We start from the raw sequence: 27,483 nt of genomic DNA, 5'->3' as shown, positions 1-27,483 counted from the left end.
ATCGTACATAATTTTGATATACCAACTTCGTAAACAATTCATGTCTGATGAAAATATCATGTAACGAATACGAAAAGCGAACGTGTGAATATTTAAAATTAAGTAAAACATATACATATGGTCCAAAAGCCTAATCTATACTAAGAAACAAAAAATGAAGCAACAAACTAATTAATTTGAAAGGGATTCCTATAGAAATGCCATATGAGCTAACTTTACAGAAGCTCCTCTTGGCCACACACAGTGTTATGTTATGGATTTGCTTCCCAGTTGGAAAACGACATTATATAGTGGTGAAATACTGGTCCCTGATCCTAGCAGTCTATATATATATATATATAATAGATGTCAACTTTATATTAGGAACAATTTGAGTTTACTCTTTCTTTTAAAAAGAAGGGAAAAATTCCACGGCCACGGTTGACTCCATGTGGTGCGAGCCAACAGAAAAATACTTCTGCAATGAAACAATGCGGAAGACATTCGCAATGAAACAATGCGGAAGCATTTTGTTTTTTTTTAAAATTATTTGTTTAAATAATATGTGCTTTAAATGTGTTTTTGATTTAAATATATTTATAATTTAAAACAAAAATAATATTTATATTTTAAAACAATTAAGTTATTTTTTAAAAATAAAGTACTTAATAAAATTTAAGAAAGATATTTATATTGAATTAAACATTGAATAAAATTTAAAATAAAAAAAGAACCACTTCCCTTACTTACCATCATATTAGTTCAAGAGACGTATACCCGGTTACCGTTGTTCAAAATCACGATACAATTACGTCATGTATTTGATTGAGAAAGAAAAATGTTACGTGATTGAAAAGTTTCGTGAAGAAGAAAATAATTCAAGAATGGAGGAGGAGTTCCAAGTTTACGATGAACATGATCCAATATTCAATCCTCCAATGTCACAAACAAAGGGAAGAAAGAAGGATTCGGCAAGGTATAAAAGTGGCATTGAGACGTCAACAACAAAGAAGAAAATCAGGAACCGCCTCATAAAACCAGTCTCCAACATCATGACTGTGTACCACCTGAGCCAACCTCATAGCACTCTCCAACTAAAATATAAAATGATAAATAATTAGGGATTTTATTCCTAAAAATGCAAGATTTAATCAATTTAAGGGGTAAAATGCAATAATTTTTTTTAAGTCCTAAATATGAAATAATTAGGCATTTTATTCCTAAAAATGCAAGATTTAACCAATTCAAGGGGTAAAATGTATTAATTCTTTTTTTTAAGTCCTAAATATGAAATTATTAGGCATTTTATTCCTAAAAATGCAAGATTCAATCAATCTAAGGGGTAAAATGCATTAATTCTTTTTTTAAGTCCTAAATATGAAATTATTAGGCATTTTATTCCTAAAAATGCAAGATTTAATCAATTTAAGGGGAAAAATTGCAAGAGTTAAGAAAGAGTTATAAAATATACCGCATCAACCATATTCTGCTGGTTATACCAATCACGAGGCCGTATCTTAGTGGCATGCTCAGCTACAAACGGTGCTATCTTCAATTTACTCACCCTCCTATACCAGTACATATACTCTGTCATCGGTACAGAAGCCCCCTCTGTAACAATAGGCATACCCGTGTCAACAAAAGAATCCCACTCCAATATACACTGTCTCAACAAAATAGTATGGTTATCCCGTTGCATACGGGACAACCTCTCCACACGTAGAAAACAGTGATCCTCCGGCTCCTCAGGAATATGCTGCAGCATACCGAACTGTCTCAGAACCCTGTCCGACATGACATACTCCACCATCTCAAAATGAATCATCGGTATGCGACCGAGTGCCGTATGCAACATATCCATCATGTCAGTATCATAATCATCGGCACTATAATCAATCCTCCTATAAAACCTCCAATATGGCCGCCATGTCAACCAACTCATCTGAAAGCTATCAAAATCTCCCCGATAACCTCCCGTGTGATGGTGAGGGTTACTCCTCCTGTTAGCTACCGGTCTAGCCCACACTGTAGCCCTCGGCAACACAAACCTCGTACGCGGTGCAATCTCCGGACGGCCAGGCAATACCCTCTCCCAAGCCCACAACATCAACAACATAGCACACCCGTTCAGACTGCCTGAAGACTTATGCACAACCTTCGACAAGCATCTATACAAGTAGCTCAGAACAACAGCCCCCCAAGCATAATCGATAATATAATCAGTGTCCTCTATAAGCTGTAGATATCGGGGGTGCACTACATCCCGAGATGAGGTAGAAAATAATATACCTCCAATCAGAAACAGAAGATATGCCCGCCTCGACCATACATATCAGCCCGCTCCTTCTCAGTCATCCTCAAATCCTCCCAGTTGGTCACCCAATACGGTTTTGGATTATCAAGCTCCGTATGGGTAACAGCACGACCAGTAATAGGCAGCCCCAAGATCATGTAAACATCCTCCAGTGTAATGGTCATCTCACCGAATGTGAAGTGAAATGAGTTAGTCTCTGGCCTCCACCTCTCCACCAGTGCAGTGATCAAGCGAATATCATTCTGCGGAACAACCAAGGGGTTAACAAACACCCCGAAACCCCAGCCTGTAAGCAAATGTATCTGCTCTTCATCCAACACCCAGTTACCCATGTTAGCAGTCAACTGTCTAACATCGAGCGTCTCCCTCTCACCCCCATGCCATATAAGAGTACTAATGTGATCGTCCTGCATGGTCAGCAATGATCGATCCATAGGCCCGCATTCCATATTCATTTTATCTGCAATTTTCAAAACAAGAATTATTTCAGTTTGATATTATAATGCACAAATAAGGGCAGAATAACAAGCAACTAAACAAATAACTGCAAATAAACAAGTAATTAAACAAGGATAGATTATGAACAATTAATTAACAATTAAACAAGTAATTTGTAATTAAATAAGTGTAAACAAGGATATTTTTAAATATATCTTTATTTCAAATTCAAATTAATTATTCTAATCATATATAGTCATTTTCAAAACAATAAATCAGTATCTTCGAATCATTTAACCAACCAAACTGTAGCACGACCAATTTAGACAAACCTACAAATAAAAATCAACTTGAAAATTTCTAATCATTTAGAAACCCAACAGTACCACAACAATGCAACCTATTCAGCTAACATATGAATCATATCATACGACCATTAACTTTATATCATCCAATCACTTTATCAACCTATCAGTTCCAGAACAGTAGCCCAATTGAGCTAAGTATAAGAATCATATAATACAAATAATAACTCGACATCTTCTAATAATTTTAACAACCTGACAGTACCACAACAACGCAACTAATTCAGCTAAACATAAAAATCAAATCACACAAAAACTAATCAATATCTTCTAATTAGTTCTAATGTAACAACTTAACAGTACCACAACAGTGCAAATGACACAGCTAGCTTTCAAATTTATATCACACAAACAATAACAGGTTAACATCATATCATTCAAACAACCGAATAGTACCAAAACAGCGCAACCAATTCATTTAGAAAAACGAATATCACACAAACAATACAAATACCATTCAATTATTTCAACAACCTAACAGTACCAACACCGCAACCACTTCAACTAAACATACGAATCCTATCACGCTAACAATATCCCGGTGTAACACAACAATCCAAACCAATTCAGCTAAACGAAACATATAACTCAATATCTTCTAATCATTCAAACAACCTAATAGCACCACAACACCGCAACCAATTCAACTAAACACAGAACCATATCATGCTAACAATATCTCCGTATAACAACAAATAAAATCTCTTCAACAATACTAAACAATCGAAACCGATTCAGCTAAATTCAGCTAAACCTACGAAACACATAACATCTTCTAATCATTTCGAAACGCAACCAATTCAAACATAATTACACATTCAAATTACATCACGCAAACAAAATTAACAACCTAATTACACATAATTAACAACACAACGCCTTTAATCAAACAAACAGCTCAAAACTCAAATCATTCAAATTAACAACAATAATAATTCAATTAAATAATTAAAATCGCAAATAAAATGAATAAATTATACAAAAATAATTAAAATTTTATCCAATTGATGAGAAATTACCGTGAAATGTGAGGAGATAGAGTCAGCTATGATCGATAATTTTGATTAACAAGTCGCCTGGTAGGTAAAAATATGAATTGTATATTGATGTTTGTATGTATATGTGTGTGTATACGGTGTGTGTAGGTATACGGTGAGAAAAACAAACCTCAGAAAATCGAGGAGGGAGAAGAATAATGAATCACCTGAAAATAAACTTGAAATCGCCTGAAATTGGTGTGGCTGTGTGTGTTTTTAGTGTTTTAATCGAATGAAAACTGTTAACAGTCGCTGGTTGTGTTTATCAGTTAACGACTTCCGCAATGTTACATTACGGAAGTATTAAGAGCAAAAGGGTAATTTCGATCTATCCGCAATGATTCATTACGGAAGCCTCTGACCTTCCGCCATGATTGGTTGCGGAAGTCAGGAGCCCTTCCGCAATGAATGATTACGGAAAGATGGGTTGGCTCCGAAATAGATCCCAACCAACCATGGTTGGGGAAGGGCACCCTAAAAAGAATACTAGTATTTTTTTAGAAAAAGACATTAAGTTTTATTAGTGGCCACTGGTTAACAGTAGCCTAGATCTTTATCAGACTTTCAGGGTCACAAATTGAGATTCGTACATAGAAATTATCTACTGGCCCTTTAGTTGAGTCCAACTACAGTTGTTCTTGTTTTTGTGTCTTTAGGCCCATGTCATTAGTACTCCTGCCCTACTTGTTATTGCAAGGAGATGGCTGATAACACTAATGCTGTAACTAATTCCGGATCAAACTTGTTTAACTTTGCTCGACTCGTTTGGATAATAACAGTAGTATAAGTATAACTTTGTTAGCATCCTTTTCATCAGAGGTCTACCATTTGTAAAGTGGAGTATATCATTTTTTTAATCATAACCTTAATGACTTGTAGTGAAAGTTTAAAAAACCCAGTAGAGCTGACAATCAATCTCTGCACACATTACTCTCATGCTTCCAAATTCAGCTTCTCAAGAGTCCAGCCAGCCATTCAAGAATCAAGACATGTTTTTTCTTCTTTCCAGGAAGACGATATCGGTAGCTCTTAACACACTCTTTCTTTTAGTATCTTTTGCAGCATATTACTGGAGCCTTTAAAATCAGTGCTTCTGCATTACAAACTTCAAAAATCAGTATATGAATACAGTATTATTTTTTAATTTTGTTGTGCAGAAACCTTGGTCCCCACGATTCTCTAATTCTTCATTAGATTTTACTCCAACGTAGTTACAATGTATAATAACCAATAGAATTTACATAAATATTATACGGGGAAAACATATTTTAATTTCACTAATGCATTAATGGATGGATAATAAACTTGTCGCTCCCCAGTCTCCACCATATATTAGCAACACTCGCAATATCAATTGATCACACTCAGAAGCTACCCATTCCAGTTTCTCTGGAAGACTCGATTGACAGCATTTTCCAAAATTTATAAGACAACTTTTCAAAATGGAATGTCGGGATGACAGTTCAGTTTCAATTTTGATCAACAATATTTTACAATTTGATCTATTTGTTTCGGAAATTTCTATTATAATTTTCTCATCTTGTTTGCTAATTTTTATGGACATGATTTCTCTTTGTCGTACACTGACAATTGATAATTAACTCTCAAATCATCATATTTTTTCAGTTGAAAGCTAAAAGAATGCAAAATCTAAGTTTTTCATTGGAAGTGGGAGAAATGAAATAGGGTTTGATGCTGTTGACGGGGCCGTTTGATCAATACTTAAACAAGTAACAACTGATTATACAAATGACAGACATGTTGCATGTAACGAACGGCAATTTCAAAGTCTCAATATCAAGTGCTCAGAAAAGTGAATCTGATGGGGATTATTCCATCTATTTAAGTCACAACCTTAACGATCTTTAGTGAAATTTAACAACAAATCAGTAGAGTAGACATGCGACTGATAATTTAATCATGCAAGGAAATAAAATGCAAGTCCTAGGAACAAGCCGAGCTTAGTAATGATCGTATTCTAGTTCTTCAAATGAAGAACCAGTTTGTCCAAATTGTGAGAAGATGAGTCGTCTGGACCACACGCCTTTTCTGCCATTCTCTTCCATTGCAAGCTTCTGTTTCTCAATTTTTTACCCTCCAATCCATCCATCAACAGTCTAACGAGCTTCTCCACGTCATCTCTATTCACATCATTACGGATCTCCATTCCACACTCCCATTGGTCACAAATGTACTTACAGTTTATAGTCTGATCTCCCAAGAAAGGCCAACAGAGCATTGGTACCCCAGCTGATATGCTCTCTATGGTTGAGTTCCATCCTCCATGTGTTAAAAACCCTCCCACGGATACGTGGTTGAGAACATCCTCTTGTGCACACCAGCTTGAAATAAGGCCTCTATTCTTTATGGTATCCATAAATTCAACACCCAAAGTAACTGCAGATTCACCCACTATCAAGTCTGGCCTAATTATCCATATGAAGAAGCAGTTGCTATTAACAAGACCCCAACCAAGCTCCATAAGCTGCTCTGCAGACATTACTGTTATGCTTCCAAAGTTCACATAAACTACGGAATCAGCATCTTTAGAATCCAGCCATTGTAGACATGTGTTATCCTCTTTCGAAAGACTATATCAAATGCTCTTGAGACACTCTTTCTGGTCTGTTGGCATTTGGTCGAGTAGCATCTGCTGAGGGCCTATCGTGTATACACTAGTTAACATAGATGAGATGGCATCTACAGTTCTTGTTCCAAATCATCGTAGGTATGAAGTACGTGTGCTGTACCATTTGTTGCTCTCTGGGCACATTCCATTAAGAAGTTAAATATGAAATTATTTGGATCCGTTATTCTGATAGGGCTTGGAAGATTCCCCAAACGGATATCTGGCATTCCTGGGATCCAGTCTATAATGGTGTCCAAATACCCGTTTGTTAGATAACTGTCATCTGCAGCATGTTGAACAGTTTTTATTTAGTATAAAATACTAAATTTAACATAGTTGCATGTACATGTTATTGCAATTGTATTGAGTGTTAACCATAGATTGGAAAATCTTACCTTTTAATGGGATAAGACCTCTTTCAAGGGCATTTTTGAACTGATAAAATCCCATAAATCCACAAGCAGCAATTGTCCAAAGCAAAACGATATGAATTCCTAGTAAATGTGCAGCATCTGCCGTGAATGGCATGAAACCGTCGGATAGGATGGAAGTGACCTGACGGGGTCCAGCGTTGAGCTTTGAAAGAAGGTCATGAAATGGAGGCAACATGTTGTTTTCTATGATGGAACCACAAAGTACAGCTATGTCTTGGGTGGAGTCAGCATCAGACCAAGGGAGGCCATCAGGGATGGTCTCGAATCTGAAACTTGGCAGGCCGTCAAGAGATTGAAGACCACCTGATTTAAGGAAGCGCTTGTGATTGTACTCTGTATTTACAAATGTAATTACAATTCCTTTGCTGTGAATGAGTTTTGCCATCTTTAGCATTGCCTTTATGTGGCTTTGAGCTGGATAAGGTATGCAAACTACATGACCCTGTTTCTCTGCTTCTCTAGAATCCATACCTCTTCTGATAACTTTCCGCGGTACCTGAATTTGAGCAATAATTCATTTTTGATTGTAACATGAAAAATCACTATATGTACAGCTAGTCAACTATACAAAGTAAATGCTAACAAAGTGTTAGTGCAGTGATTGAGTTTTTGTACCTCTTGCGGAAAGGAGGTCGGGAGTTTGACTCCTGAAGTGTTCGTGTGTGATTAATTAACATAAAATAAAACTATACAAAGTAAATGTGTGGCTTAGAATATCCGGAGCATCACAATGAGTTGAAGTTTGTGTTTGTGGAGAGCGTTCACTTGGAACCTTAGAGCTCAAGTTAATAGCTCTGCATCATTTTTTGGCAAAAACAAACTTAAAATGAATCTTGCACCATTTTGGTATGAGCTATTCATCAAATGTAACATCCAAAATATTATAATAAATAAACTTATGATATAGTAGTTGTGAGATTAAATGTGCAGAGTAGTAAACAATTTGAATTGAACTTATGATTAAGTTGGAGTTGCTGACTATAAGACGTAGCAAAACAGATAATTGTGTGCGTGTATAACTGAATATGTACTTAATGTTGGGTATAATTCTAAGTACACAGCAGCAATGGGCAGTTATATATATAATAACAAGAACATGACAAATAACCAACTAACGAAATAAAACACGAAGGCAATAACAAACTATAAAAACTGTAATTGACAAAGAAAGTAAAGAAAAACTTATCTTATCGCTTTCCAAATTCTGATAAGAAGAAGAACACAACAGCTAAGTCGCCAAACCCTTCAAGAGGACTTGACTGTTCTTGAAGAGATTATTGCCCCCCACTTAAGCTGTGATGGAATGCAGCAGCCACAGAACCAACAATGATCAACGGCGACTCGCACCTCAGTTTGCCCAAAAAACCTATGCAACTCATACATGTTTGCGAGGTAGGCACCGAGACTTGTGTCCTTTTAATCTCAAGTATACCTCTCAATATATAGGCATCTCAAGTTGCTCTTCTTCTATTTTATTCGATGTGGTACACCTAGTAACAAAACAGAAAAAGTAAACAAAATGGATTTTCCTTATTATTTATATTATATCCTGATTAATTAAAATTAATATTACAAAATATATTCAGAGTATGATTAAAATAATCCTTACTCAATATATTTTATATTAATAATTAAATAATCAATATAAATAATTAAACTTGTAATAGAAAAGAAAAATATAAGAGTTCCCACTAGCACTAGGCCACACAAGCATTCCACTTAAGCTAGTAGTTGTAAACAAAACTAACACAAGATGCTATATAAACTCAATATCTTTCTTTTACAATATCAATGTGGGACAAATTCCCCAAAACCCATTTCAAACAAGCAACTTTGTCGCAATATATTCATGGATTCCACTAAGAAAATATCTTAGATCCAAATATGAAAGTTTAAGTCCTCATGTCAAGGAACAACCTCCAAGTGTTAGTTTCCGGAAATCATATCAAGAACATATATAAAATATGCCTCAAACTTTCCATTTTATAACAATCCCCCACAAATCCATAATTAAATTGCATACCAGATTTTATCTTGACTTGCTTTTCAGAGTCGGTACCCTCCCGGGTTTGAACCCTCCTCAGTCCTCTACTTCGATGGCTACCGGATACAGATGGAATGTTTCACCTTGAATCTTTATCCGTTGGGTGTAACCACACTCCATAGACGACGACAAGTCAAATGCTATGGTGCCAATCTACGGCTTTGAGACGTTAATGGTCATGTCTCGATCCTGTTCGTCGAATGTTTCGAGGAATAACCCTTTCCTCTAATTGCGACCACACAATTACATTCGCTTAGTTGGGCATCTCCAGAGATGTACTGCTATCATCTCGTCAAACGACTTGACTCCATTCAGAGTTCAAATAACTCTTGCTAACTAGCAGTTCAAGTACCTCTTAAGGTTTATAGGGGATAGACTCAGATACATAAGTATCTGAATATATATGGTAGAGGTACTACCAATTCATCCTTACAACTTGTTATTACCACATTGAATACACTTTGAGGGATCTCCTCTCAGGTGTATTGGGTTCCCGCTGTTGATGAATTATGAAGGGTTACCAGTCCCATCCCCAATCCCGACTTAAGGACTATAGCATGCTCAATCCCTTTAGTCAGCGGATCAGCTATATTATCTTGAGTTCCTATGAACTCTATAGCAATAATCCTATCAGACACAAGACCCCTTATAGACTTTAGTCTAACTTGGATGTGTCTCTTTGTTTTAGCATTATACTTTACACTTCTGACTTTGTCGATAGTTGTACGGCTATCACAATGAACAGAAATGGAAGAAACGACTTGCTTACTACAGGTAACATACTCATGAGTCCATGTAACCATTCAGCCTCCGTCCCCATGACATCAACTGCACACAACTCAGCCTCAAAAGTAGACCGAGTAATCAAAGTCTGTCTAGAAGACTTTCAGGACACTGCTCCACCCGCAAGGGTAAACACATATCCAGTCACTCCATTGGAACCAGATTTCTTAGCTATCCAACTTGCATCACTGTACCCCTCGAGTACCCCCGGAAATCTCCGGTAATGCAAGCCAAGGGAAATAGTTCCCTTCAGATATCTAAAAACTCTATCCAGTGCCTCCCAATGAGTCTTGTTTGGACAGCTTGTATATCTAGCCAACTTAGACACAAAATAAGAAATATCTGGCCTAGTCACATTAGCAAGATATTGCAAACTCCCAATAATCTAAGAATACCTTAACTGAGACACAGGAACTCCTGAACTATTCTTGACTAAGGTAACTTTTGAATCATATGGTGTACTAGCGATTCTACAATTTGAATAACCATACTTCTCAAGTATAGATTTCTCTATATAATGAGACTGTGACAAAGTTATTCCATCAGTTGACTGAGTCAACTTGATCCCAAGAATCACACTAGCTTCACCCATATCCTTCATCTCAAAGTGCATCTTCAAGAAACTCTTTGTCTCGTTAATAATCTCAATATTGGTTCCAAATAACAAGATATCATCTACATACAAGCACACGATCACACAATCATTACCTCTAACCTTATAGTAGACACACTTGTCACTTTCATTAACTAAAAAATTCGATGTCTAAAACAGTTTCATCAAACTTTTTATGCCAGTCTATAGGTGCTTGTTTAAGGCCATAGATGGACTTGACTAGTCTACATACTTTCCTCTCATTACCAGAAGCAACAAATCCCTCAGGCTGATCCATATAAATCTCTTCTTCAAGGTCACCATGAAGAAAAGCTGTCTTTACATCCATTTGATGGATGATAAGACCATGTACAGAAGCCAATGCAATAAGCATTCTGATTATTGTCATTCGGGCAACTGGAGAATATGTATCAAAATAATCAATGCATTCCCTTTGCCTAAAGCCCTTAGCAACTAGCCTAGCCTTGTACTTATTTATTGAGCCATCAGGGTTTAGCTTCCTCTTGAAGATCCATTTACATCCAATAGTAGAACACCCTGGAGGGAGATCAACTAACTCCCATGTTCCGTTTGAAACAATTGAGTCAATTTCACTCTTTAAAGCGCCTTTCCAATGCCTTGACTCCGAAGAATCCTTGGCTTGACGGAAAGTTAAAGGCTCATCCTCGACATTGTAAATGATAAAATCACTTCCAAAGTCCTTGACTACCTTTGCACGCTTACTCCTTCTAGGTTCCTGTACTTTGTTAGGAGTAGAGCTACTACCAGGATCCACCCTCACATTTGTCATCTTTTCCACATGATCAGGACTAGAACTTGATGTGTGAGTGGGATCATCCTCAGAACTACCCAAAGATATACCGGTCTTCATTGGAAATACTTCCTCAAAGAAAGTTGCATCACGAAACTCAACTATCGTATTCGCCACAATACCATCTATGTCAGATTTTAATACTAAAAATCTCATAGCAGTTGTGGTTTCAAGATAGCCCAGAAAGATACAATCAACAGTTTTCGGACCCAGTTTCTTTCTCTTGTGTTCAGGGAAAAACACCTTAGCAAGGCACCCCCACACACGAAGATAACTCAAACTTGTCCTATGCTTTCTCCATAATTCATATGGTGTCTTGTCCATATGTTTCAGAGGGACTCTATTCAGAATATGGCAAGCCGTATTCAGAGACTCTCCTCACATGTACTTAGGCAACCCAGAATTAATTAGCATACTGTTAATCATGTCTTTAAAAGTTTTGTTCTTTCGTTCTGCCACCCATTAGACTCAGGTGTGTATGGTGGAGTAACCTCATGAACTATACCATTGTTTGCGCAAAATTCATTAAACAAGGTACTCGTATACTCACCACCTCTATCAGACCTCAAACGTTTAAGTACTTTGCCAATTTGTGTTTCAGCTTCATTTTTATACATAATGAATTTATCTAGTGCTTCATTCTTATGTTTAAGCAAATAAACATAACATTATCTACTACAATCATCTATAAAGTTAATGAAATATCTACAGTGATCCTTAGTCAACACACCACCAAATTCACATTTGTCTGAGTGTACTAAATCTAACAAGTCTGAATCCCTAACAACATTATGAAAAGGTTTCCTTGTTTGTTTAGCAGTTACACACACTTGACACTTAGATTTCTTATCAATGGCGTACTTTGGAATCAACTCTAAATTCATCATAATCTTTAGAGCACCAAAATTTAAATGACCAAGTCGTAAGTGCCACAAATCAGATGATTTTACACAATTAACAGAAGATGCAACACTATCATTAATAAAATCACCCAAAACGGGTTCAACATTTATTAAAAACAAACCATCAGACAAGTAACCCTTGCCAAAGAATATACCAGTATGAGTAATAACTACTTTATTACACTTCAAAGAAAGTTCAAAGCCGTTTTTAACTAAACAACTTCCACTTATAATATTTTTACGAATAGAGGGAACATGATACACTCTAGTGAGAGATAGAATCCGCCCAGAAGCAAACTTCAGGTCCACGTTTCCTATTCCAAGCACTTGTGCAGCACTAGCATTCCCCATCGTCACTGTCACTCCATGACTCTATTGATAAGATACAAACAAGCTAATATCAGCACAAATATGTACATTAGCTCCAGTATCAATCAACCACTAATGTGACAGATAAGTGGAAAGTAGTACAGGGTTGTAAGTAACATACCCATCATCGGTTCCAGAGGCAACAACCTCACCAATGACCATGTTAGCTACTGGCCCATTCGTGGTTCCAAGTCCAAGCACAGTATTTGCTTGAGCTACCACTCCAGCTTTCTTAGCTTTCTTACTTGGACAGTCCTTGCTCCAATGACCAACCCGTCCACAAGACCAACATGGTTTGTTCGTCTTTGGTTTCTTAGCCTTGTTCTTGTCAAGTTTAGTGTTAGCCTTCTTAGTGACTACCTTTCTTTTCTGTCCTACAGTCACTACATTTACCTTCAAGCTCCCATGTTCCACAGGCAACACATGTCCATGTTTGGACTTGTGCTGCTCCTGTACTAAGATGTCCAACATCAAGTTCGTCCATGTGATCTCTCCTTTCTGTCTTTTCAGGGACAGATCAAACTCTTCCCAAGACTTAGGGAGCTTTTCAATCACAGACATCACTCGAAACTTCTCAAGTAAGACCATACCGGACTCACCCAAATCATGAAATAACATCTCAAACTCATGAACCTGTTCAGTCATGGATTTTCCATCCACCAGCTTAAAATCAAGAAACCTAGCCACATAATACTTCTCAAATCCTTGAGAATCAGTATTATGGGTTTGGTCCAGCTTATCCCATAAGACTTTAGCAGTATAGACATCTGATGAATAAACATCGAACAAGGTGTTCTCCAAGGATGCCAAAATTGGCTCCCCTAGCCACCCCATCCTTCATAAACCTTAACAGATTCAGCTTTCTCTTGATCCAACCCAGGAGGATCATACTGTACCACTAACAATAGACCCTTAACCGTTAACCAGAGTTTCATCTTTTTCTGCCGACGAGAAAAAGAAACTCCACCACCGAATTTATCAGGCATACCCGATAAATCAATTGGCTGGGAAAAACGGTACGTGGTCCAGTCAATGGTAGTAGTGCCACCAGAACCAGAACCAGTCTCAACAATTTTAGGAACATCAGCAGTTTCGTTAATCATCTTACTAATTAATATATAACACTGATAATCTCTTCAAGATTGTTGGGTATAATTCTAACTACACAGCAACAATGGGCAGTTATATATATAATAACAAGAACATGGCAAATAACCAACAAACGAAATAAAACACGAAGGCAATAACAAACTATAAAGACTGTAATTGACAAAGAAAGTAAAGAAAAACTTATCTCTTATCGCTTTCCAAATTCTGATAAGAAGAAGAACACAACAGCTGAGTCGCCAAACCCTTCAAGAGGACTTGACTGTTCTTGAAGAGATTATTGCCCCCCACTTAAGCTGTGATGGAATGCAGCAATATCGCTTCCAGGATAAAACAACAACAGATCAATCTGGCCACAGAACCAACAATGATCAACGGCGACTCGCACCTCAGTTTGCCCAAAAAACCTATGCAACTCATATATGTTTGCGAGGTAGGCACCGAGACTTGTGTCCATTTAATCTCAAGTATACCTCTCAATATATAGGCATCTCAAGTTGCTCTTCTTCTATTTTATTCGATGTGGTACACCAAGTAACAAAACAGCAAAAGTAAACAAAATGGGTTTTCCTTATTATTTATATTATATCCTGATTAATTAAAATTAATATTACAAAATATATTCAGAGTATGATTAAAATAATCCTTACTCAATATATTTTATAATTAAATAATCAATATAAATAATTAAACTTGTAATAGAAAAGAAAAATATAAAAGTTCCCACTAGCACTAGGCCACACAAGCATTCCACTTATGCTAGTAGTTGTAAACAAAACTAACACAAGATGCTATATAAACTCAATATCTTTCTTTTACAATATCAATGTGGGACAAATTCCCCAAAACCCATTTCAAACAAGCAACTTTGTCGCAATATATTCATGGATTCCACTAAGAAAATATCTTAGATCCAAATATGAAAGTTTAAGTCCTCATGTCGAGGAACAACCTCCAAGTGTTAGTTTCCGGAAATCATATCAAAGAACATATATAAAATATGACTCAAACTTTTCATTTTCTAACACTTAAGATGTAGCAACTGCAGTAAAATATGTTCTGTTTTGTATTCTACTTGTAGTAGTTGTATGCAAACAGCGCAGAAGTGGGGAGATTTGTGTTAAAAAAGAGGAGAAGAGAGTGTTGTTAGCTAGGTACCTTGTTCTTTTGAAGCAAGACTTGAAGTATGAACTGCTAAATGCTGTGTTATATTTACTTGTTGTAATATTGAGTGTTGATAATGTAGTTACAGACGCATAGCTTGAAAAAGGTAATCATGCCAATGAGCTCTAGCTCATGTGGCAGTGACCTTGCCTTGTGCTATAAAAGGTCAGTGTTTCGTTACAAATAAACATATGGCTGTACAGAGTTATCAATGAATGCTAAATTGCTAATCTAGTCGACTTAGGGTGGAATGTTGTAATGTTGATTTATAATGGTCGTCTCACACATGTCCGCTCAATTTTTTTATAGACTCACCTCGTTGATAGTTATGTTGATAATAATAACAATAAACATACTGACTATCGGTATTACCGATTTAAATCCTGGCCTAAATTTTTTTATTACTTATCTTCAACACTGGCTTTATACTCATATTGAAGGATTAATTGAGATTAATTTGAAAATTCACCAATCTTTGCAGCTTAGCTGGACCTTAGGTAAGGGCCTTTGTCGCTGCAGGCTAAAGCTAGAGAGATCAAACTGATATATTTAACCATCCAAATATACGCGTGACTTTAGGACCATTTATTTACCAAACTTTAAAGTTCAAACAAGTAACAACTGATTTGTGCAGCTCACAGACATGTTGCATGTATCTAACGACAATTTCAAACTCTCAAGGTCAAGTGCTCAAAAGTGAATCTGGTAGATGGGATTATTTCATCTATTTAATCATGTATAAAAAATAAGATGCAAGTCCCGATCATGCTAGGAACAAGCCAAGCATCAGACTGAGGAAGGCCATCAGGGATAGTTTCGAATCTAAAATCAGGAAGGCTGTCAAGAGACTGAGGAAGACCTCCTGATTTAAGGAAACGTTAGTGATTGAACTCTGTATTTTACAAATGGTTATTACAAGTCCTTTGCTTTGCAGGAGTTTCTCCATCTTTCACATTGCCTTAATGTGGCTTTGAGCTGGGTAAGGTATGCAAACTACATGACCCCGTTTCTCATGTTGTTGGTAATGTTTTTTCAAACAATTTAATTCACAGGCTAAATAAATAGAGTTCCACTCCTATTCTAATTATTTATGATGTCTGATCAATTACCACTTGTGAGAGGCATGTCGTCTGCAACTGCAAACAATGGGGACACTTTATTGAACTTAAGCAGAGTAAGCATACAAGGATAAATGAGGTGATTACCGTTGATGCTACAGGCAAGCCATGTTTATGGTGAACGAATTACAAATATTCTAATTCTTCAAAAGAAGAACAAGTCTCTCCATATTAAGTGAAGATGAGCCATCTGGCGCACATGCCTTTTCTGCCATTTTCTTCCATTCCTTAGTCTTGTTTCTCATTTTCTTACCCTCTTTTCCAACCATCAATAGTTTAACAAGCTTCTCCACATCATCACGCTTCACGTTATTTGGAATCTTCAATCCGCATTCCCATTCGTCAGACAAGAACTTACAGTTTATAGTTTGATCTCCAAAGAAAGGCCAACAGAGCATCGGCACTCCAGCTGATATGCTCTCTATGATTGAGTTCCACCCTCCATGTGTCAAGAACCCTCCCACTGACGAGTGGTTGAGAACATCTTCTTGTGCACACCAGCTTGATATGAGGCCCCTATCCTTGATGGCATCCAAAAATTCAACTCCTAAAGTAACTGTGGATTCCCCTACAACCAAATCTGGCCTAATTATCCATAAGAAGCAGCAGTTGCTATTAGCTAACCCCCACCCAAACTCCAGCAGCTGCTCTGCAGATATAACTGTTATACTTCCGAAGTTTACATAAACAACAGAATCAGCTTCTCTTGAATCCAGCCATTGAAGACATGTTTTTTCCTCTTCCCAAAGACTATATCCAGTGTTGTTGCAACCGTCTTTCTGATTTATAGGGACTTGGTCAACGAGCAACTGTAGAGGGCCTATTGTGTATACAGCACCTTTAAACATAGATGAGATGGCCTTCACAAGTTCTTGTTCCCAATCATCAAAGGTATGAAGTACAAGTGCTGTACAATTAGCTACACTCTGAAAACATTCCACAAAATAGTCGAATAGGGTATCATTTGGATCTATTATTCTGACATGGCTTGGGAGATCCACCAAGCGAATATCTCGCATTCCTGGGATCCAGTCCATGGTGGTGTCCAGATAACCATTTGTTAGATAGCTCTCATCTGCAACATGATAAACACTGATAGTTAAAGTTTATGAATATTAATATAGTTACTACTTACTAGTTATTAGTTACTAGTTGATATTAAAAATTGGAAAATCACACCTTTAAGTGGTACAAGACCTCTGTCACGGACATTTTTGAACTGATAAAATCCCATAAATCCACAAGCAGAAATTGTCCAAAGCAAAACGATAGGAATTCCGAGAGAATGTGCAGCATCAGCTGTGAATGGCATAAAACCGTCGGAGAGGATAGAAGTGACCTGATGCATTCCAGCATTAAGCTCTGTCAGGAGATTCTGAAATGGAGGCAACATCTTTTTCTCAAAGATGGATTTCAAAAGTTGAGGTACGTCTTGAGTTTTGTCTGCATCAGATGGAGGAAGGCCATCAGGGATGGTTTCAAATCTGAAACCACCAAGGCTTTGAAGAGATTGAAGACCTCCTCATTTAAGAAAGCGTTTGTGGTTGAACTCTGTATTCACAAATGTAATGAAAATGCCTTTGCTGTGAAGGATCTTTGCCATTTTCAGCATTCCTTTTATGTGGCTTTGAGAAGGGGCAGGTATGCATACTACATGCGCTTGCTTCTCTGCTGCTCCGGCCATAGCTGTTCTGATAAGTTTTTCTGTTACTACCATGCAAACAGCAAGGACCTTCAAAGCTTATATAGGCACATCAACATCTTAACGTTATGTCAAAGTACCCGACTAATGGCAGTGTCATTACCCGTTACTAGATTGGTGCATACGAGTCCCCCGATAACTGGAGCGAGTTTTTTGATATGTGCTATTTAGTTTAGTGATTACTTTTAGATTTGATCCAATTTATATGAGAGCATAATGTTATAATAGCTGCAGTCTTTTTTTTTTGTGCGAAGTTGCTGCAGGTGCTTTCGGTACAGGTGAGACCATTTAGTTGTAAAGCACCCAAGTTAATTTCTACACCATCCGTATGTTTTAAGTTAATGCACTTGATAGTTTCTGATATTTGTTTTTCCGAATATGAGCAGAAATAGAGTACATTTAGTATGACTAAATATGATGATCAAAATTAACAATAGAATTCGAAAATAAAAACTATCATCACAACATTCAAATTCAAATACTTAAACATTGTACCAATATTTTGTATACATTTTACTTGACATTACAACTACTTCATAATAACAACCGTAAAACCAATCCAAGCTGCCTCGTACAATTCTTGATTTTAAATATATACCGTTACGTCCAAATTTTGAAGATAACTTTCAGGCATAATTGTGTTGGCTCTTGTTTTATTCAACCATTGAGGTGCTTGGCTAAATGCTTAAAAGTGTATTGATAGTATGTGTGTATCAATGAGGTCCTCAGGTACGATAGGTCATACTTTTAATTTGTAGGTCACACGTTCAATTTCTTTGTGTGGTTCTTGTACAAAATATGCACATGATTGTGTGAATCATACAAGCAGGGATGTAGAGGGTGCCCTGTATATCAATTATTGTGTCGTTATTGTGGGGACTTTGGACAAAAATGAATATGACTGCCTAACAGTAACATGCAGTCCTATCGGTTACACAGTTACAACTTGCAAGGCATATGAGCGCTGTACTTGATGAATCCACACCTCTTCTGTTAACTTTCTGTTCGACAATTATCCGAACATAATGTAAATCAACTGTAGATAACTTTACACTAATATGAACCTTCCTCTTAGTATATAGAAATAGAACCTCCCTTTTAGTAAAATTGTACTTGAACTTCTTTGGATTCCAAATTTGGAATGACAACTCAATTATGTAATGTGAAACTAATTTCATGTTTCCAAATACAATTTTAGAAAGATACTTTCTTTTTTATACTAAGGAAATACATTAATTATCGAGTCAAGTGGTAAAGACTTATCCTATGGGGTTAAATTCTGTCAAAACTAAGCTTTAATGCAGAGTAAATGAAGAATACGAACTAAGAAGATGAAGATTAAACTAGTAATTTCATTCACTCTACATAACCTTAATCTTTTAGTTCCAGGATGAAATAAGACAATAAATAACGTAACAGGAAATAAGAGGCAAGGCCTATTAATGCTTGGGAGTAAAAAGCTCAAGGATGATTCAAGCTCACAATCTGGAAATAAAATTTGATATTTTAGTTCTTTAAAAGATGAACCAGTTTGTCGAAATTAAGGGATGATGAGCCAGCCACCAGGGCCACATGATTTTTCTGCCAATTTCTTCCACTCCATAGCCTTGTTTCGCATTTTCTTACCCTCCGCTCCATCCATCAATAGTCTGACAAGCTTCTCTACATCGTCTCTCTTCACGCTATTAGGAATCTCCAATCCATTGGTCACACAAGTACTTACAGTTTATTGGTTGATCTCCAAAGAAAGGCCAACAAAGCATCGGCACTCCAGCTGATATGCTCTCTATGATCGAGTTCCACCCTCCATGCATGTGTCAAGAACCCTCCCACTGACGACTGGTTCAGGACATCCTCTTGTGGACACCAGCTTCAAATGAAACCCCTATTCTTCATGGCTTCCATAAATTCAATCCCTAGATTAACTGCAGATTCACCTACGATTATCCATAAGAAGCTGCATTTGCTATTAGCCACCCCCCAACCAAACTCCAACAGCTGCTCTTCAGACATCACTGGTTATGCTCCCAAAGTTTACATAAACTACAGAATTAGCTTCTTTAGAGTCCAGCCATTCAAGACATGTTTTTTCCTCTTCCCAAAGACTATATCCAATGCTTTTCAGACGATCTTCCTGATCTACTGGCATTTGGTTCAGTTGAGGACCTATTGTGTATACGCTGGTAAATATTTATGGGAAGACATCCAAAAGTTCTCGTTCCAAATCATCGAACGTAAGGAGTACATGTGATGTAACACTTGTTGCTCTCTGAGTGCATTCTACTATAAAGTTGAATATAAAATCATTTGAATCTAAGATTCGGACATGGCTTGAAAGATCCCCCAAACGAATATTTGGCATTCCTGGGATCCAGTCTATAATAGTGTCCAACCCTTGTGTGAGAGAGCTTTCATCTGCATCATGACAAGCACCGATATAGTTAGATGATATTGCAAGTGTTTTTGACCTTAAATTGGAAAATTTTACCTTTAAATGGTACAAGACCTCTGTCAAGGACATTTTTGAACTGATAAAATCCCATAAGTCCACAAGCAGCAATTGTCCAAAGCAAAACTATAGGACATCCGGGTGAATGTGCAGCATCAGCGGTGAATGTCATGAATCCGTCGGAGAGGATGGAAGTGACCGGATAGGTTGCAGCATTGAGCTTTTCGAGCAGGCTCTGAAATGGAGGCAACATGTTGTTTTCTTTAATGGAATAATTTAGTGCAGGAATTTCCTGAGTGGCGCCAACATGAGACGGAGGGAGACCATCAGGGATGGTTTCAAATCTGAAACTGGGTAGCCCATCAAGAGATTGCAGGCCTCTTGATTTAAGGAATCGTTTGTGATTGAATTCTGTATTTACAACTGTAATGAAAATATTTTTGCTGTGAAGGAGTTTTGCCATCTTCAGCATTGCCTTAATGTGGCTTTGAGCTGGGTAAGGTATGCAAACTACACGAGCCTGCTTCTCGGCTACTCTTGACGATAAATCCATACCCCGTTCCTAATGTTTCTGCGGAACAATATCAAATTTAAGCCCACTTTCTAACTCAAATGTCAACACATTTTAATGTTATCTAAGAACATCAGATTATGACAGGTTGCGTAGGACTAAACTATTCAGCACGAGCTTGCCCATACAAAACTAATGCTTCAGAGACTTTCATTAGTCATTGCTTAAGAGCATCTCCAACCTTTTATCCTTTTGTCAAAGAATAGACAACCATGCTTCGTTGGCTATATTTGTCCAACCAAGAAACCCTTCAGGTAAATATCAAACCCCTTTATTAAAATTTTACATAATACTGATAGCCAATCATTTTACCTAACCATTTTAATTATTAGCGTTGGAGATGCTCTGCACCGGTGCCTTTCTTTTTATCCAGCATTGATGTACTTATGTGAACCATTTGCTTAACAGATTTCCACAGAGTTTGCCAGCCTAATGGAAAATTTTCTTTATTGATCAGTCACTTATGTAGAGTGGTTACAAATATGAATAATAAGCTGATGAATATCTGAGTGAAATAAAAATCATATTTCAAAGTTCATATGCCCATCAAATATACATGTTATAAAATCACATACATACTAAATAATAAGATAGTATATATAACCATGTGTTCGTATATAAACTAAGTTTAGTTTGCAACTATAAAACACTGCAAAGCACATTAGCTCCGTACCTTGGTTTGCTTGTTCGCCTCTTTCGCCGTCAAAGTGCCACAAACAAAAATGATTTGTGGCGTAGAAAACCAGGAGCACCACAAACAGTTTACGTTTCGTATTTGTGGAGAGTGCTCACTTGCAAGTTGCAAGATCATGTAGATTTTTTAGGTTGATGGACAATGACACTAATGTTGATATTCCAATTTGTTTGAGTACTCTCTCTGTTTGAATACTTATTTAACTTTATTTTCAATATAGATTTGTAAGTAGTAGCTGAATATGGTAAAGTTAAGCATTAGTATATACAGAATTCTGTGTAATAACAGATATGTTGCATGTAATCAATGAGGACTTCATTCAAATTAATCATTAAAGTTCAATGCACAGAAGATTAAACTGAAATTATCTATAATCATCACAACCTTAATCTTTTAACAAGAACCTTTGACAAAATATTGTAACAATGGACAATAGCAAAGTGATCATTCTTAGAAATAAGAGGTGAGTCACTCAGGAACATGCAAGCTGACAATCCATAGATATATGTTGTATATTCTAGTTCTTCAAAAGATGGAACAGTTTGTCTAAATTAAGAGAAGATGAGCCATCAGTTCCACATGCTTTCTCGGCCAATTTCTTCCACTCCATAGCATTGTTTCTCATTTTCTTACCCTCTACTCCATCCATCAATAATCTTACAAGCTTCTCTACTTCGTCTCTCTTCACATTATTAGGAATCTCCAGACCACACTCCCATCTGTCACACATGAACTTGCAGTTTATTGTTTGATCTGCAAAGAATGGCCAACAGAGCATTGGCACTCCAGCCGATATGCTCTCCACGATTGAGTTCCACCCTCCATGTGTCAAGAACCCTCCTACTGATGCGTGGTTAAGAACATCCTCTTGTGGGCACCAAGTTGAAATGAAACCCCTGTTCTTGATGGCATTCATGAATCCAACTCCCAAAGAATTGGCGGATTCACCCACAATTAAATCGGGCCTAATTATCCATAAGAAGCTGTAGTTGCTATTAGCTAGCCCCCAACCAAACTCCATAAGCTGCTCCGCAGACATGACTGCTATGCTTCCAAAGTTTACATACACTACAGAACCAGCTTCTTTAGAGTCCAGCCATTTAAGACATGCATTATCCTCTTTCCAAAGACTATATCCTATGCTCTTCAGACTCTCTTTCTGATCTGATGGTATTTGGTTGAGAAGCATCTGTTGAGGACCTATTGTGTATACAGTACTGGTAAACATAGATGAGATGACGTTCACAAGTTCTTGTTCCAAATAATCGAAGGTATGAAGTACAATGGCTGTACCATTCCTCGCTCTCTGAGTACATTCCAAAAAGAAGTTGAATAGAAAATCATTTGAATCCGTGATTCTGATTTGACTAGGCATATCCCTCAAACGAATATCTCGCATTCCTGGGATCCAGTCTATTATGGTGTCCAAATAACCATTGGTTAGACAGCTCTCATCTGCATCACAATGAACACATTTATGGTTACAAGATGTACCAATACAATAAAGTTATTAAATTATCATACGAATACAATTAAAATCGCGTTGATCTTAGTTTAAAACTTTTACCTTTTAATGGTACAACACCTTTTTCAAGGGCATTTTTGAACTGATAAAATCCCATAAATGCACAAGCAGCAATTGTCCAAAGCAAAACGATAGGAATTCCGAGAGAATGTGCAGCATCAGCTGTGAATGGCATAAAACCGTCGGAGAGGATAGAAGTGACAGGATGAATCTCAGCGTTAAGCTTAGTCAGGAGGTTCTGAAATGGAGGCAACATGCAGTTTTTTATGATGCAACAACAAAGCACAGGTATGTCTTGGGTGGCATCGGCATCAGACGGAGGAAGGCCATCAGGGATGGTTTCGAATCTGAAACCAGGAAGGCTTTCAAGAGATTGAAGTCCTCCTGATCTGAGAAAACGTTTGTGATTGAACTCTGTATTTACGAATGTAACGAAAGCGCCTTTGCTATGAAGTAGTTTTGCCATTTTCAGCATTGCCTTGATATGGCTTTGAACCGGACAGGGTATGCAAACTACATGAGCCTGCTTCTCTGCTGGTCTTGCTGGGGAATTCATAACTTTTCTGTTGAGTTTTTTCTTTTACGAGTCTATATAATGCAAATAGCAAGGAGTGACCAATGACCTCTTTATAGCTTTTTGGAGTAGGTTGGTTAAATTACACTGCATGGGTGGTTAATTGGTGTTACGTTCCGGTCTTGAAACATGTGATACTCTATTGTTTACAAATATGCTACTGTTCGACTGGGATCCAAGAAAACATTTGACTTTACAAGGTTAGCGCACAAGTAGGTTTGTACTATTATTTTTTTCCTTCTTCCATATTCAACTAATTAAAATTTATAACCCTCCATATTTTTTCATAGTTTTTCATAGGGTTTGAGCAAAAAAATTTATAACCGTTCTAAATCGTTCAAACCGAAATTTTATGATTTTGTAACGGTTTGAGTTGGTTATAGTTTCATTTTTGCAAAACCTGAAAAATAACGGGTTGGTTTGAATTTGTCTTTTACCGTCCGTTATATTCAAACCACCCGAAAATATTAAAATATTTTAATTATATATTTTGAGGATACATATATTAAATGAATTATTGATATTTATAAGTAGTTGAATCCATATTATGTTAAGTACACTTGGATATTAAATATTAAAGTTAAAATATCCAAATTATTACATAATGAGCTTGCTTAATTGATAATTTATTAGCTTATTAATTTTTTTTATCTATTACATGTATGCACATATTTTTCCTAACTGTTTAAACGAAAACCACCCAATCTGAACCGTTTTAATTTTGATGGTTTGATTAATAACAATTGTGGTTACAATAATGATTACGTAAAATATAAAATCGCTAAATTTAATTTAGATAGTTATGAGTTTCAAATCCGCCCATTCCACCCTGTATTCACCCCTAATTTTTCATATGATTCATGACCTTTTTGGGACTGCTTGATATTTTTCTTAAATGATAATTTGTTAAAAAGTTTAAATTACCAAACATTTGAGTTTTATATTAAAAGTCAAATGTCAAACTAGAGGAAATAGAACTGCCCAATGCATATACCATCCATTTTAAATTACAAGCAAATAAGCGACCCCCGTGGCCTTCTCAAAGGCAAACTTGCTTATTCTGCCAATTTGTACTAATTAACCTGAAAATAATTATTAATCTTTGATAGTACATATGGCTTTTAGAGGGATTGGATTCGAACTTCTAACTCCTTCCGGTCCCGCGTATCACTAGTCCAGATTATCTAGTTTCGGCGGCCCAATATTTGGGAGCCCCAGCTTGTGAGACACATGCCCAAACGCATGATAGGCACAACTGTCATTAATCAATCATGAGAACAATCAGGGTACGTGCAAGGAGATTCTTAGAATATTCCTCGACCATTCTCGTTCTGGCACGTGTAAGGCATCCACCCCAGCCAGGTTTCCTCCGCTCCTAGAACCAACGGCTACGATACAAAGGTACCAACCCCTAAAGCCTATCCTTGGGCTTTGGGCTAGCCCAAGGAGAAAAGGTTTTGGGGTTAATCACTCTCTCACACTCATATACACACACAACCACCTTGTATTCCTATCTATCTTCATATTCCCCAAACGCGATTTCTTACTCTCACACCGGAGGTGCCGCGAGATTCAAACCCCCATTACGGTGTTATTTTGTAGGAACCCCACGACAGCTACGCCACCACAGCGAAGGATCCAGGCACGGCGTTGAAAGAGCAGCCCCAGACCCAGGAGTTATCATTTGACGCTAGAAGGAGGGGTTCTGTAACACCCCCAAATCCGGGGTCGGAGATCTGGGTTGTCACGAGTTCCATTTCCCTTAATAACACTTAATCTTAATAAACAACCAACTACTGCGTACTGTGACCCCACAATATACACATATACCACAAGTTATAGTCTCAGAGATGAATACCAAAAATAACACAAGTCATTTTATTCCACAATTATAAGTCATTACACCTCAAAAGAGTTTCTGAATAAATTTATATATTCTTTGTCATTATTACAATTCATAAATATACATAAGTCTGATACATCAACAATTGAAACCCTAGCCTATTGGTAGATCCTACCTCAGCTATAGCGGCATCAACGCCTACAGGAAACTGCGGAACGTTTCCTATCGGCTTGCGAATTGGGAGCTTGGTCCTGTTCATCTTGTCTATCTGTTGTTGTGTGATGAAAGAAGAAAGAAAAGGTGAGCAACAAGCCCACCGAAATAATATGTATAATAATTAACAGTACATGAGCATTCTCATAGTACTCATGAAAGTCTTGGTCAAGAAGAAATGAACCAAGTTTGATATCTTAACGCGACCAAGTCGCAAAATATTCAGTATATATATATATATATATATATATACTTTTTAAAATATAGGAAGTCCTCTTCCATGCATAATATACACAGAGTTCCAGTTTATAACTGTATAAAAATATCGTTGCAAGGTGATCTCATATATCTAACCTTGTCTCAACGTTTTTCTGAAAATTTTTGTCATCAATAAGATAATCATTTACTAGATATAAGTTGAAAAGATGAAGTTACAAGATACTCCAATATACTTATATCTTTTCCGAATACTGCTTGAACTATCACCGTTCAAGGTATAATCAGTTTCAAAAGTTCATCACATAGATGAGACTACAAGATAAGACTTGAATAGATTCAATCTTTGAAATATCATTTAAAGAAATGAAGTTACTAGATACTTCATTAATTCTCGATATATATATATACACCTATATATATCTCATACATTCCTCGAAACCCTCTGTTATGAAAAGTATAAACAGAGTTATAATACCCAATGAATTTGGAAAGAAGAAAATTTTGGCATAAACCCGATATCTTGCTGATAAGGCAAAGATACCCATTAAGTAACCTTTTCTACTGTAGATGGATGAATTCCTCGCCGGTCATCACCCTGGCCGCATTAGGACCTCGCGTTAGACCGTTACCCGGCCACTCACGCGTGGATGGACTGTCACCCAACCTCTTACACCTTCATAGACCGTATCCCGGCCTGTCGCTTATGCCGACTCAATTAGATGGACTTACTTCCCGAACATTGGGCAAGTAATCAAATTGTTTTCTCAAAACAGCAACCTCGTTGCGAATATAAAATACACCACAGAGCCGGATCCCTCAGATTTTTGAGCGAGTATTCAAGTCCCCTTCGAAAGGAAGATCTTAAATTTGAAAACGATTTTAGGATCCGCTCTAACTTTTTAAAATCATTTTGAAGACTCGAAAACATTTTTAAGAATGTTTGGAGTAATGCTGATTTAATAAAATAAATCAGTCCCGATATGTTGGAAAATATCTGAATATTATTATTTAAATAATATTCCCATAAAGGATAATCTTTATAAAAATAAATGAATTAGAAGTTTTAAAACTCATACTTGAAACGAATAATAAATAACAAAAGATATACTTATACGAAAGTACGATCCTTATTTGAATAATCAAAAATAAGTTTGATTATTATTCAAAACCATCGAATATACCTTATTCGATTATTAGTTATATATATAGTATACTCGGGAACATCGACTCCCGGTTTAAAAAAATGTTCACCTTTGGGTCCCCTATACTAAGGGTACACACAACTACTGTTTATCTCTAGGATAGGTATTATGCAGTTTATAAGCATTTGAATTGATAATAGAATATCAATATTCCACAACATGCATATATATACCATATCAACATACTCCAATATATCGCAAGATTTGCTAATAACAGTCATGTATTTATCTAAAGATAATGCATCAATATATTTACATCACAACAACAGTATAACGGGTAGAAAACTTGCCTGAGTGTTCCAGGGTAGACTTAAGCTTAGAGTGGGTCCGGTAACCTATGAACAACAACATAATCCGGAATTAAACCACGGTCGCTTAAGAAAC

General features: G+C 36.8%; 1 protein-coding gene and 3 pseudogenes across 1 annotated transcript; all 4 read right to left on the bottom strand.

Moving 5' to 3' along the window:
* Positions 1-5,827: 5,827 nt before the first annotated feature.
* LOC141676858 (7-deoxyloganetin glucosyltransferase-like) lies at positions 5,828-8,599 on the bottom strand (annotated as a pseudogene).
* A 7,516-nt stretch (positions 8,600-16,115) lies between these two features.
* On the bottom strand, positions 16,116-17,986 carry LOC141677350 (7-deoxyloganetin glucosyltransferase-like; annotated as a pseudogene).
* A 1,167-nt stretch (positions 17,987-19,153) lies between these two features.
* On the bottom strand, positions 19,154-21,135 carry LOC141679125 (7-deoxyloganetin glucosyltransferase-like; annotated as a pseudogene).
* A 741-nt stretch (positions 21,136-21,876) lies between these two features.
* LOC141676914 (7-deoxyloganetin glucosyltransferase-like) lies at positions 21,877-23,789 on the bottom strand. Its single transcript, XM_074482634.1, has 2 exons — positions 23,091-23,789; positions 21,877-22,978 (listed from the first exon to the last, which is right to left on the bottom strand). The coding sequence occupies exons 1-2, from the start codon at positions 23,602-23,604 to the stop codon at positions 22,041-22,043; spliced, it is 1,452 nt and encodes a 483-aa protein (XP_074338735.1). The 5' UTR covers positions 23,605-23,789; the 3' UTR covers positions 21,877-22,040.
* Between the last annotated feature and the right edge of the window lie 3,694 nt (positions 23,790-27,483).

This window comes from Apium graveolens, chromosome 8 (genome assembly GCF_009905375.1).
Source record: "Apium graveolens cultivar Ventura chromosome 8, ASM990537v1, whole genome shotgun sequence".
Lineage (NCBI taxonomy): Eukaryota > Viridiplantae > Streptophyta > Magnoliopsida > Apiales > Apiaceae > Apium > Apium graveolens.
The sequence above is the reverse complement of the archived record's forward strand: the minus strand, read 5'-3'. Positions and strand labels throughout refer to the sequence as shown.